Raw genomic sequence first — 14,617 nt, 5'->3', positions numbered from 1 at the left:
TAGTGTGCACGGAGGAAGCATAGGAGAGGAGAAGGACGGTTGCCTGAGATTAAGTGGCTGATGGGGGACAGATAAAGGTGGGATGACATGATAAGATTGGGTGTTCAGCATGTAGAGTTACAGGCATGTGGCTGTCTACCCAGACCCTCACATCCCAGCCGATGACCCTGGTCTACATGAATATTTTAACTCCCTCCTCCCCCCAGTTTCTAACTTTTTTGGTATTGCCTTGCTTTCTCAGTTGCTTTTTCCACCTGCTCCCTAATTGAATGTCCTGAGGTTAGGGAAGATGGAGGAGATAATGAGGCATCAAGCTGAAAGTGGCTGGGCAGAAGGTCCCACCCTTAGGCTGAATTCACTTTCTTCATTACTACCCGTGGGCATATTTCCAGATCTTCCCACCCCTTCCTCCAACTCTCTTCCCAGCTTTTGGCATTTGGAGCATCAAGTCCTTTTTAGGTGAACTTCTCTGCTCCCAGCTGGGCATCAGGCCAGTTTGCTGCTCTCCCTTCTCATTATGTACTGCTTTTCAGCAGCATACGCAGACGGAGAAATTGAAAGCAGAATGAAATTCTACCATTTCAGATACATTTATAATCCTCCTGGTGAAATATGAGGAAATAGGGAGTGTGGAAAGACTTAATACTCAAAACCAGAATCTGGGTCAGAAATGAAACAATTTCACATCTGTGTATGAATTCTGTAGGTAAAGTAATAGTGGAGAAAGGTACTTATAAAAAAGAGAGAGAGAGAAAAAAAGAAAAGTCAAGTTTTGCCTGGAGCAGTAAGAGGTGGGGAAACTTAAACAATTAATTTCACTCCTGACTGTATTCCTTGAATCTTGCTGCCACCCCCACTCCTGCCACAGGGTTTGGGAGAGAGGAGACATAGTCTCTGAGAATATGTTTCCTTTATGCTTCTCTTACACGGAGAACTTTCTCAGTGAGAAATTCTCAAACCTGCTATCTAGAAGACAGCAGAGACACCAGTGGACCCACAAGAAGACTTCAGGCTAGAGTGGAACTGTCTCATGTTGAAATAGGAGGGAAAATGCCCCAGTGAAACAGTACATTTGACGTAATTTTTAAGGCTATAACAGTTGTGAAAATTTTGATTCTGCTTGGTAAATAGTGTAAGTTACAGAGACTGGTGATGATGTCACCTGTTGGGTGGCTGTAGAAGCAGGACCAGAGCCTAGGAACAGTGTCATAGCCTTTGGCCCAGAGGGTGGTGGCAGCAGGAGAGGGGGCATGGGTAGTATTTCCCTGCTGCTCTGCAGGGCTCCAGGTTGGGTGGCATTGTCAATGGAGCCACGGTGTAGGCTGTGCAGATCCGGGCCGCGTGAGAGGTACTGGCGTGCAGGAATGTACTGTGTGTGGCTGGTCATGCCATTTTTGCTGGCTGCAGCAAAGCCGTCTGCACCAGGTATCTAATGACTTATCAATTTCATAGGGAAGTTGATAGAAGGCTTTGTATATTCCTAAGTTGTTAAATCATGGTTCAGACCGGGACATCTTATAGCTAATGACAACTGCATCAGACAGGAGATCATACCACAATATCTGAAAACCAATAATTGATTTGGAAACTATTGGGATGCTTTACACTATAATTTATGTCATTTGGTAAGCAGTTTTGATACAGGTTGGTATATTAAGATAATAAAAGGGAATTATTTAAAATTTTGATGTATTTATGTATTATCACGTTAGGCACACTGCATGGAGAACAGGGCTGATGCACTGAAGTACTGATCATGGGCGGCTTCTGTAATCCAAAGATACAGAATCGCAGCAGGCCACTTAGTCATCCCTGGGCTTTGGCATCAAAGTAGTCAGCAGTAGTTAGAAAGTAGGGAATGGCCAGAAAGATAGAGCTTCTGATTTCTGTATTAATTTACATTTCTGTATGGTTTGTAAAATATTAACTTTTTTTTAATGTTTATTTTTGAGAGAGACAGAAACAGAGTGTTAGTGAGAGAGGGCAGAAAGAGAGGGAGACACAGAATCTGAAGCAGGCTCCAGGCTCTGAGCTGTCTGCACAGAGCCCAATGCGGGGCTCAAGATCACGACCTGAGCTGAAGCCAGATGCTAAACGACTGAGCCACCCAGCTGCCCCTGAAAAATATTTTTAATACCATACCTGAAGATAATGAAGTCTTTTAAGAGAGATCTATTATAGGGGTGCCTGTCTGTCTCAGTCGATAGATCTCAGGGTTGTGAGTTTGAGCCCCAGGTTAAGCAAGGAGCATGGAGCCTACCTAAATAAAAAAGAATTTAAAGAAAAGAGAGATCCGTTACATAGTTCTCTTATAATTCCGATCTGAAAGCCTGCTACGAGACTACCTAGAGCTGCAAGGAGAGGGAAGAACAGAGAGAGATCTGAATAGTGGGGCAAATAAGAATAGGCTGCTGAGGTCGCAGAGCAAGCCCATTTGTCTCAGAGTAGAACTGTAGAACCTGAGCGTCTCAATCCTAGCTCTGGACGTATTCTTTACTTGAAGCTGCCATTCAGCCAAATTGCCGTTGGGGCATAGTAGGTACAGAGGAGCCACTTTAGCTCTGCCCTGTTCCCTTGCTTATTTTGTCTCTTCTTTTTCTGTTTTCTCTGCCTCATTCTTTCATGTCAAAACAGTTTCAAAAGGAAAAGCCTCTTTCTTTTGCCTGAAACTGGCAGGTTATCTGGGTCTCCTTTCCAGGAACCTGTTACCCTAGTTCCAGTAAGACTTAAGTGCTAAATGTTTGGTAAAAATTATTTGTTGAATGAATGAATGAAAATGTAGATTTGACAATTTCTTTTGAATCTTTTGTGTGATGAGCCTGGATTTTCAGAGGGGGACATTCCAAGTCTTGGGCCTCTATCTCTGCCTCTCCACCCCCAATCTACTCTCTGTGTCTATATGTTTGCCTATTCTGGACATTTTATATAAATGAAATCATATACCCCGTGACCTTTTGTGACATAATGTTTTCAAGGTTTGTCTATGCCTATGTTGTGGCATGTGTTAATGCTTCATTCCATTCTCTGGCTGATTAATACTCCATTGTATCGATGTGTGATGTCATTTTATTTATCCACTCATTAGTTGCTAAACATTTGTGTTGTTTATATCTTTGGCTATTATGAATAATGCTGCTATCAGCATTCACTTACAAGTTTTTTTTTTTAAATGTTTATTTTGTGAGAGTGCGTGCACGCGAGCAGGTGAGGGGCAGAGACAGAGGGAGAAAGAGAATCCTAAGCAGACTCCACGCTCAGCACAGAGCCTGACATGGAGCTCAATCCCACAACAGTAAGATCATGACCTGAGCTGAAATCAAGTTGCACGCATAAGCGACTGAGCCACCCTGCTGGCCCTGCCCCTCTTTTTTATTAGGGGTGTTATTTTTTTTTCTTATCAATTTGTGTAAACATATATATTAAGCACAGTAATGCTTTGGTATCTTTTGCTACAAGTGTAATTCCCCATATGATTTGGCTTTAATGTAATTTAAAAAATCACACAAGATATTCATTTTTAGAAAGTAAATTTCATGAGTATTCATCTTTGTACTTTCCTCCATGGCTTGTTATGCTTTCAAAATCATCCCCCAGTCAGAGGTGAAAAAACTTTTTTTGTTAGGTTTATAATGTTTAAAAATGCCTTTCCTCTCAACCTCAACCTATTTGCTGCTTATTTGGAGATACTCCCCCAAACATATATGTTATTGTGATGTGAGTAATGTTGAATATTCCAGTGATCTAGAATTGTACCATCCAGTAGAAGTTTTAGTGATAGAAAAGTTCTGTATGTTTGTGCTGTCCAGTATTGTTGCCACCAGCCTCATGTGGCTGTTGAGCATTTGACAATGTGGTTAGTGCAACCGAAGAATGAATTTTTAATTTAACTCTTAATGTAAATACAATTTAATTATGAATTAAGCCAAAATCTACTTTAAAGTTTAAATTAAAAATTAAATAGATCTGAAGACTTAAGTTCTTTAATTTTGTATTTTTGTATCCTGTGTTTGCAACATCGAACAGAGTAGTCTAATTCTGCTTCACTGATATTTGCTTTCCTCTGGGGAAAGATTTTTAAGGGAGTGGTATCACTGATGCCTAATGAACTGCTGACCTATATGTGATTATAGCCCTCTTTTCCTGGTGACAAAGGGAATTAGCACAAGCATTGTGTGTGGGGGCTTGGAGGGGTGGGGGGTACAATTTAAAAGCTGAAGTGTCTTTCTTTGACATGTGTACAAATTCATATCCAGCATCTTTCGTGGCTTTAGTGAAGCTGAATTGCTAAAGTAAAGGGTATCTGCAGTGAGTTGCATCAGACTCTTAGGCTTATCCCAGTTTTTCTCTGTTACAGACGCTGCATTCAGGTAGTACATAAACTACTTTGCTACCAGAAGAAGTGTAGAATACGCCTGCATTATACCTGGCGGGAACTCTGGTCAGGTAACTTTCTCTTTTGAATTCATCCTCTTTCCCTATATCTTTTATGAGCCCCTTAGGCCTAGGCACATATTTTTTTTTTTTTTTTTTAACTTTTTAGTTCATTTAGGATGCTGCTAACAAGACCTGGGCATGTCACATATACTGTACTTTCTCTGAAATTCCTTCTCCCCCCCCCCCCCCTCNTGAGTTTCTCTTGAGTTCTAATGATTCTTGCTCTGAGTAAGAGTGAGGTAGGAGGAGTCCGTACAAACTTGGATTCTCCCTCCGTTCCATGTGGAAGCAGCATATGGACTATAGGGAGTCTTCTGTGTTTCCTTAAGATGAGTAATCTCAGGAGGAATGTCATAGGGAGAGGGGGCGGGGAGGGGGTGGAGAGATGGGGGGAATCCTGTTCTTTGTGTTACATCTGGCGATATTACTGTTTACAGACAGTGTCATTTGTACCACTCCCCCTGTGCCAGAGACAAAAACAGCAAATTACAGTGTTTACTTTTGTCTTTGTATCCATTTGGTAGCCTAGTAAAGTCACAGCCACCCCTGCTGGCGGGAAGTGGTTCTTCTCTAAGGGTACAATTAATGCAGACTTGCCACCCCTTTCTTTTGTGTAACTAAATTGGAGGTTTCAGGAAAGCAGAGGAGACATGCTCCCTGAGGCCTTTGCCTGCTGATAGATCCTGTGGCTTTTGTGACCTGATGGTACAATAAAGTCTTCTTCAGATGATTACAGTGATGAATGCTTGCCCCACCCACGAGAGGGCTCCTCTCCGTTCTCTACAGAGGAGGGTGTGTTAGTGTCAGAGCCTTTATGAGAAGCAGGCCAGTAACCCCACCCCCTCCCATGGAATTCATCTCACTTGTTGTGACACATGGTTTCCTCCCAACCCAATTTGGCTTTCTAAATTTAGCCCTCTATAATGGGAAGTAGAGATCTTTAATTAATGGATTAGCAAGTTCTTTGCAGTTATTGGCAATGGTGGTGAAGGGTGAATAGGAGAAAAACACTAAGTGGCAATAATGGCATTTTCGTATTTTAGGAGAAAAGAGTATGAGTGTGAGAGTTTGAGATTGAAGGAATATCAGAAGATCTAAAGAGATCAAAAGGGACTGAAATGATGGAAGGTAGTAGAATCTCCTGGGTAGGCACAATATATAGGACTATTGTGGTTGCCTGTGGATAGTTATATGATTGTGAGGTTCTAACAATTTAGGTTTAAAGAGAAAACACAAAAATGATACAAATCCGTGGATGTTGGTACAGTTGTAGCACTTACGAGTGCAAATGGTTTATGTCTATAACTGGGGTGAAGTTGCCCATTGTAGTATTAACGAGTTGGTAGCAATAGTTTTTACCTGCTTTTGATTCTTTCCTGGGTTGATTTTCTCTTTTTTCCACTTTCCTTTTTTATCCTGGCCATCCTGTCTCTGTTCCTCGGGATCTCTCTGGCTTTTCTCCCATCCTGTCACCTGCAGTGCTCTTCCTCCCTGTTGTGTTGCATTGCCTTTTCCACGCTGCCATTTACCATTCACCCCAGTCTATCTCCCTGGGGGCTGGGGGGCTCCATTACTCTCCTTCCTTTACTATCGTGTCCTTTGTGCTACTCCTGTCATACATTCTACTTGTGCATATGTTGTAAACCCCAAAATGCATTGCCATCCTTTTTGTTTAAAGAGGCAATTATCAGGGCACTTGGGTGGCTCAGTCAGTTAAACGTCTAACTCTTGGTTTCAGCTCAAGTCACAGTTGGTGGGTTCGAGCCCAGTGTCAGGCTCTGCGCTGTGATACTGTGGAGCCTGCTTGAGATACTCGGTTTCCCTCTCTCTGTGCCCTTCCCCCACTTGAGCATGTGCTCTCTTTCTCTCTCTAAAAGAAATAAATAAACATTAAAAAAGAGACATTATGAGGCGCCTGGGTGGCTTAGTCGGTTAAGCCTCCGACTTTCGCTTAGGTCATGATCTTGTGGTTCGTGGGTTCGAGCCCCGCGTCGGGCTCTGTGCTGACTGCCAGCTCGGAGCCTGGAGCCTGTTTCAGTCTGTGACTCCCTCTCTCTCTGACCCTCCCCTGCTCATGCTGTCTCTCTCTCTCCTATAAAAAAAAATAAAAAAATAAATAAAAAAGAGGCATTATCTTTTAAAGAGATTAAAAATTTTATATCTATCTTTTCTTGATCTTAGCATTTCCCCATTCTGTCTAGGAAATTGTGTGGGAGACCTTTTTTATTCTGTGTTGGTCGGTGACTTTAAGTCTTTGAGTACTTTCTGTCATGTGCAGCTCTGTTCCGAATTATGTGCTATCCCAGGACTGATTGATTGGCATTCTCTGGTCCTTGATAGGTTGAGAGGAGATGTATACGAGGGTCATTGTAGTGATGCTTGGACGACTTCTTGTTCCCGAGGCATTGGCACTTGAACTAGAGTTCTCTGCCAAATGAGGTTAGGTCTTTTGCCTATACAGACTGGTGAGCCTTCTGGAACCCTGGCTCCGTGTGTTCGTACACAGAGTGTATGGTGAGATGGAGAGCAGCAGGTGTTAAGGAAAGTTGCAAAATACTACACTAATCTGATGCATCAGAGCCCGTAATAATGTATAATATTGCAATCAGTGAATATAAATGTGGCTGTGGTAGATCCACCCACTCCTTGGCTGGCAGTACCCCTCATATGTTGGTATGCCCATGTTTTTACTCTTTCTTTACCTTCTAGGCTTAGGGATTTGCTAGAGATGTTTGAACCTCACCATGGAAAATATGTTCATGTGTATAGATGCTTGCCATACCTGTGCTGCAAACTTTAATTGAATTTTACTTGTAAGTAAAACTGATAAGGTATGTGTTGTTAGATTGGACACACAGAAGCCGTTGGGTGTCTAGGAAGCAGTTGGCTAGGGCCCAAATGCCTTTTGTCATTTGGAACGTGGGTGTGTAGTATCACTGCGCTTAGAATGGTGATTTTTATTCCTTTGCTGTTTGACTATAGTCAGTTGCTCTTTGTTATTGGGGAAGTGGCCAGAGATCCCCTTCCAGATTCTCATATGGAATTCCTAGGCTTGGTCTTGTGGACGAGGAGGAGGCAGCTGTATTAATTGCAGGTTTGATCCTGCCTAATATGTTGGTTTTGCAGATACAAGCCCTGACCTACTACCTGCTGCCATTGTCTATTTATATGATGCCTGTCACCATGTATTTGAGTATGTGGGGAAATATATTTAGGCTGACTTCAAATGGAATAGGGAAAGGGATAAGTCCTGCCTCTCTCATTGCCCCCTTTTTAGCAATCACTATTTTTCACTAAGTTACGGAAAGTTCAAAAGCTTTTCTCTGACCTCTAGGCTACCTAGATCTCCTATTTTAGCCTCAAGGTAAAAGATTAGGTCTTAAAACTATTCTCTATAGCAATAGAAAACTTGGTTTTATGAGCAGATCCCAGGAAATAGGTCTTTACCTTTGAGAATATAATGAAAGATGATCTTTGTGTCCAGAAAAATGCCCATTTGCACGTATGTATTTTGCATATAATTTTAGAGAATTCATGGACCCCCCCCTGAAGCCATCCATGATCATTTAAGAATCCCTGCCTTGGAGCACCTGAGTGGCTCTGTCAGTTAAGCAGCTGACTCTTGGTTTTGGCTCACATCATGATCTCAGTTTTACTTGAGTTCGAACCCCGCGTTGGGCTCTGCTTGGAAGTCTCCCCCTCTCTCTGTACCTGCCCCCTTCCCTGCTAGGATGCTCCCTCTTTCTCTCTCTCAAAATAAACAAACATTAAAAAAAAAAAAAGAAACTCTGTCTTACTTTTAGGTTGCATGGCCTCCTAATTCCATTTTCACATTTACTATCTGCTTTAATATATTTTTAAAATTTATTGATCATAGTGTATTCCTCCTGGGAACTATACCTTCACAGTTTCCTTTCTGAACTTTTTGAGGCTAAAGATTACATTGGCCCCTATGTTTTATCTTCTGTGTCTTCCTACGGGTTTTGGGTTTCTATTTTAGCATACTGCATTGTTTTGCGGAGTTTGCATAAGTCTGTATAATGATATAAGTACCTTTCTTTCCTCTTAAAAAAGTTCCTATAGAGCAAGGCCCGTGTTTGTTTTTTATTTTATTTTATTTTATTTTTTATTTATTTTAATTGCTTTATCCTCAGCACACTACTTGGCTTATAATAGGGGTTCAGAAAACATTTGAATGAATAAATAAATGGGTATGGGTAAGTGGACATGTAGAAAGAATTTCCATAATTGATGAATCAACATTCTCTTAAAGTAGCCTCCACCTGAAAGCCTGAAAACAGCATCAGCAACAATAACAATAATAATAGAACCCAGTAGCATGTTTGTTGCTGTGTTTCTGTGGAGGTGACTTCGTCACCTTTTTCTTTGTATTGGTGATGTGACAGGGAGTGGTGGGTGATTTCACTTTCCTTTGTCTGTTTCTTTCTTACCCTACAGATACATGGATTGCTTTCAACTAAGTAAAAATGGAAACTTTGTTGGTTTCTAAGCCATTAACTGAAGAATGAGCAGAATGTTTAGAGAGAAGCATGTAGTTTGAGAGGAAAAGACCTGAACAGAGCTTTGTGGAGTCTGCTTTTTCCACTTCCTCTGCAGGCAGAAAGGGCACTGGGGAGGCAGCTTGCACTTAAACAGTGTAGCTTCCGATAGTCCTAAAACATGGGTCGATTTAAAGGCAGATTTATACTGACATTTTATACTCGACATTTATCTATGGATCACAGTCCTTCTTACTCTTTCACTTTGCCACGTCCCTGGGTGATAAGTCATTATTTTTATCACCATTTGTTGGGTAAGGGAGTGGAGGTGTAGAAGGGTAAGTGCCTTGCTAAGGATCATGGAACCAGATACTAAACAGAGTCATGATTAGAACTTAGAGTTCCTGACTCCTATGCTCAGACGCAGATCACTAGGCAACATTTGCCTCCCTGCAGGAAGAAAGGCCCCCAAAGCCCCCAAAACAATCTGTTCAGCTTCACTGTGCTAAATAGCATGCAAAGCATTCACAGCTTTGTGAAAAAGAGAGAAATCGTACATGGCCTGACCTTTTAGATACCTACTGGGAGAAATGGAGAACCCAGAGAAGGTCACAGCTTTGTGGATCCAGCTGGCTTTCTTCTTGTTGGCAGAAGCCTGTGACTTCATGGTTAGGTATATCTTGAGACTGGGAATTGAGAGGCTTTTGTTGGAAGCTTTTTGTATTGTAGTTGTTGTCATACAGGACTGGAAATTTTCAAGAGGAAGACTGACCTGAGCCATAGATAGATCTGTGCATTCATGTGTAAGTATAGCTTTGACAGCTTGTCAGCCCTTCCTGATTTGGGGAAACTATCCCTTGAACTTTGAATTGTCAGCTTTTTTTTTCTCTTGTTTAGTTTCTTTTTTAAACTTCCAATTTTTTAAAAAAAACTTTTAATTTTGATATAATTATAGACTCGGGAAGTTGCAAAAATAGTATAGCGAGTTCTTGCACCCTTCACCCAGCTTCCTCCAATGGTGACATCTTATATAACTCTACAATATTGCTTCTTTTAGATTTGAAGAAGGTATAGGGAGGAGGGAAGGACAAGCAGTAAACAGCTAGAGTAGATGGGAAGAGGAATTTTGGCAGCTGCTGTTGCTATTTTGTTTTTAAAATTGCTTTTTAAATTGTTCTTCCTCTTTCCCCCAAATTTTCTCTGATGTAGGGGAAGATGTTACAAGATGTATTCTAGGCTTGATGTGCCTAATTAAGACTGCTCTAGCCTCCATGTGCAAAAAGATGGAGACTTCTTTCTTCTGTGGATAATCAATTCCTCTCAGAGTGTTTTAATACAGGGTCATTAGAAGACATTTTCCTGTTTCCATCATTTCGTTAGGAAAGAATCTGTAGAGCAGTGTAGAAAGCCCCAGGACTGAAAAAAGAATGCCAAGGAAACTCTTTTTGCCTTCAAATCACCACATTTGGCTAAATCTGAAATATATACTATTTTGACTCTTTCTTTCATCCCCTCGGAAACTTGGCAGAAGCAAAAGATAAGAATTTCTAACAGGTTTAGCCTGTTAGAGGGAGAAAAAGATTCAGAAAGCTCCTAAAAAGAGTGAGAAATCTCTGTTCTTTTCCCTACACAAAGTCATTTCCTATCCAGAGAAATGTCAACTCTTATAGGCCCATTAGCATCTTGTCAACTAAAAGAGACAGAGGAAGGAGTCGCTGTGCTTTTGTTGCTGTGCCTGTACTAGTTCTAAAGGAACGTATCATTTGGTTTCATAAGGTGCCATTGTTCCTCCAGTGAGCAGGATAGGTCTGTGATTGGATTTTTTCTCATTTTGGCAGGTAAAATTCTTGGTTCTACATCATGTGCCCCCCACCCGCCCCCCAGGCGTGATCTCACTAACTATTAGATTTCTTAAAGAGTAATGATTTTGGCTACCTCTCAGCTAGGCAGTATTGGAAAAAATCTGCAGGTGGTGTAGGACCTAGAAGGCAGTGGCTTCTGAGCAAGGTTAGAGGTGGTTGCACAGGAATGAAATGAGGTCTATGGGATCCTGCATTTCCCAGAGTCTGAGTTCCATCTGGGAACTTTTACCTAAGGGCTCATTTTCATGATAAAGAAGAGGGGGTGTGGTAACTGGGAGAATTGCAGTGTCCCCAAGTTGAGAACCTTATTTTTCATTCTAAGCAGATTATACTTCAACAGCAAGGAAAATGTAAGATAGAACCTAATTTCCATTTCCAGAAAGGATTTGTAGGGGTGCCTGGCTGGCCCAGTCAGAAGAGCATGCCACTCTTGATCTCGAGGTCACGAGTGTAGAGATCTTGGAGTCATGAGTGTAGAGATTACTTAAATAAATAAAACTTAAAAAAATTGTAAAGAGAGGATTTGTTCTTTTTTTCAGTTCATCTGGAGGGCTGTGGAATCTTAAGCAGGGCAGCCTATTGATGTACTTTTGTTTTTTTAATTGTGGTAAAACACACAGAATACTTTACCATCTTTTTAAGTGTACAGTTCAGTGATACTGAGTTCACATTGTTTTGTAGCCATCACCACCATCTGTCCCCATAACTCTCTTCATCTTGTAAAATGAGAACTCTATACCTATTAAATTCGAACTCCCCATTCCTCCCTGTGCCAGCCCCTGGCAACCAGCAGTCTACTTTCTGCCTTTATAATTTTGACTTCACTAAGCACCCCCACTAAGTGAAATCATACAGTATTTGTCTCTTTGTGACTGGCTTATTTCACTTAATATAATGTCCTCAGGTTTAAGAAATAAGATTCTCCCTCAGAGTTGGCTTTTTTTGGTTGTTACTATTTTTGTTTATTGTTTTATTTTATTTTATTATTTTTTTTTATTTTTGTAGGCTGCTTGTGCCCAGGATCAGCCTGAGTATAAACTTTATGTCTTCTTCACTCTCTTCTGAGACTTTTCTCGGGCATGTGCAGTCACTTTTTAATTTTCCCTGTATATGTAATTGTTTTATTATTTTTTAAAGTTTACTTATTTATTTTGAGAGAGTGAGAGAGAGCATGAGTGGGGGAGGAGCAGGGAGAGAGGGAGTGAGAGAATCCCCAGTCAGGCTCCATTCTGAGCCTGCCGAGGGGCTCAATGTCCCCCCCACACACACGCCCCCCCAAATGAACCATGAGATCATGACCTGAGCTGAAATCAAGAGTTGGACGCTCAATTGACTGAGTCCCTTATGCTCCCATATGTGATTGTTTTTGAATGTTCTAGTCTTTAACGTCTGGCTCCCAAAAGGAGAAAGACAAAGAAATGAAAGTGGAGAAAAAAAGGGGCGCTTGGCCCTTTAAATCTTGTGGATGTAAATCTGCATGGGGAAGGGCTTGCCTTCAGTGAGGGGAGGTGCAACAATAATGGCTGCCTGCTTCTGTCTGCATCTCTGTGATCAGAAAAAGCAATCAGCTATCAGAGCACAGATTCCCAGTATTTGGAGGACAGAGTCCTTTTTGCCCACCTTAGCTCCTATAGGCTGTGTGTGTGCTGCTGCAGGAACAAGTGCATAGCTGCTTGCCACATGGCCAGGGGGGGATGGACAGCTGCTACTGTGCTAAGAGCTCAGGTTGACCAAAATTAACCAAAACTTACCACCCAAGTCTTCCCCTGGAAGTTGCAAACTTCTGTCAGACTTCAGAGTTCCGAAATAGTTAACATCAGACAGATTCTGCTACTGCAGTTACTGTCTAGGTAGGGAGAGAGATTCCTTGTGCTTTTGTGCTCTGTTCACCTGGAGAGGCTCATAATGCACAACTAAAGCCATTTCATTCTCTTGTTTGATTCATTGGCCTCTTTTAGTGAGGTGCTTGGGTTTGCAGCCAGACAGATGCCAATATTCTGAGAGGCCACCTAGTGTATTTTAAAATTATTCTACTAGTAGGTGTTGGCTTCTAAGTCATTCCGGTGCCACTTTTGCTGATTGACAGTGAGCCTGCTGGTTGCTGGCAGTGTCCTCGGGTAATCGGTGATTTTGTCCAGAGATGTTGGAATTGGCTAGAGTTTATAGTTCCTCTGGGCTTTTGGAGGCATTGGCTTGTACACTGGTGCTATTTCTAGCCTGTCCTTGGAGTTCCTCTGCCTTTCTTCTAAGCAAGTGAGATGCTAATATTGCTCTTTTATCAGTCACTGTGAAATTATCCATTTCCCCAAATGAACCTGGTTTGATTTGGATCTGTGGCGTCTCATCCTAACTCCATGCCAGGCCAGAAAATAGGGCCTCATTGCATCTTGTCTTTGCTTTCTATCTCTTTTTCTTCATAGTATGTTTAAGCTGTTCAGACAGGGCTCTCCGACCTGATTCTTTGGAGACATTTATTTGTACTCTGCTAGAGGTTCTCTGTCTCCTTCCTGTTTTTAATATTATTTAAATGTCATTCACTTGGTTTTGTAATTAAACGTCCCCTCTGCTTCTCTGAGGCGGGCGTCTGAGCTACCACTTAATTGTGCCTTCCTGTAGTTGGCTTGTTCTCTGCACCTGGTTTACCTCAATGTGGGGGACAGGTTGTAGTCCTGGAGAAGTTCCCATATCCATTATTCATTCTACTCTTCTATGTGGCGGCCAGTTTGGTGCTACTCTCTCCTTGAATTCAAAGCAGTTTAGGGAAAAATCTGGGCAAATCCTCGTTATGTGGGGGTATGTTAATGTGAGGGACAGCTCTGCAAACAAGGATCCTTGGGCGAGGGAGGCCTGTGGTGTGGTGGCCGGATTCTCAGGTGGATAGCACTGAACTCTTCGTGTTTGAAAAATAGAGCAGCTTCTTCTGCTTTTGGGAATTCATCTGTGACTCAGGGAACCATCCAGGTACCTGTTCCTGGTTCAACTTCCCAGACCCTGTGCATTCTCCTATATTCCACATGTGTCTGCTTACAGAAGTCAGGGCTTTGGTGCCCTGTTGTCATACTTGATGCACAACACTCCTCAAGGGAAGGAGCTTGGGCCCAAACTAAGCTTGAGACTGCCAGGTCCCTCTAGTAGAGTTAAAAGGGGCAGCAGTTGCAGCCAATTTGTAGTTGAAATTGAGAGCCCAGAAACCAAGTTTTCAAAGTGCCTGGTGGAAAAGACTGTCCAGTGAAGAAACAAGTCTGTATGGAGCACCCATTTCCCTACATCTTAAACATATAGCATGCGTAATATAATACCTCAAATATTTCACTGACATAACTTCTTACTTTTCACTCAGTGTAGGATAAGAGTTTTTGGAGCCAGGTATCTGGAGCCTCCTTTTTATAGTGTTAGCAAAGATGAGGAGTCTAATCCAAGACTCCTGAGGATGTCCTAGAATATTGTTGGCATGTAAGTGCGTTGGTAGCTTTGATTGTGAACTGTGATCATTTTCTGGAAACTGCCGTAGTGCTCTCTTAAAGGCTACTCAGGATTCATTTTGACTTTGCATTCCTGCCCGAATGCAGGAATTGTAGCTGGTCCCTTATGCTGAGGTTATAGAAAGTTGGGATGGATGCTTGTGGGGCTCATGCTTGTGTTGATAGAAAGAAAAACATTGACCTTTTATTTGCTTTTAATTGGTAAAACATACATAACATAAACTTTACCACTTCCAAGTGTACGATTCAGCAGCATTAAGTACATTCACAGTACATTCACATCGTTGTCGCAAACATCTCCACCTTCCATCTCCAGAATTTTTTTCATCTTCCCAAACTG

The 14,617-nt window shown here is 41.8% G+C and overlaps 1 protein-coding gene across 1 annotated transcript in view; it reads left to right on the top strand.

The window, feature by feature from the left end:
- ARMH3 (armadillo like helical domain containing 3) overlaps positions 1–14,617 on the top strand; it is a 170,625-nt gene that overhangs the window by 50,637 nt on the left and 105,371 nt on the right. The window contains exon 20 of the mRNA XM_077748423.1: positions 4,355–4,443. Within this exon, the coding sequence (XP_077604549.1) occupies positions 4,355–4,443 (89 nt within the window). The remainder of the gene's footprint in view (positions 1–4,354; positions 4,444–14,617) is intronic.

The sequence above is a fragment of the Crocuta crocuta genome, unplaced genomic scaffold (genome assembly GCF_008692635.1).
Source record: "Crocuta crocuta isolate KB4526 unplaced genomic scaffold, BGI_CrCroc_1.0 scaffold619, whole genome shotgun sequence".
In the NCBI taxonomy this organism is placed as follows: Eukaryota; Metazoa; Chordata; class Mammalia; order Carnivora; family Hyaenidae; genus Crocuta; species Crocuta crocuta.
This window is presented reverse-complemented; position numbering and strand designations above follow the sequence as displayed.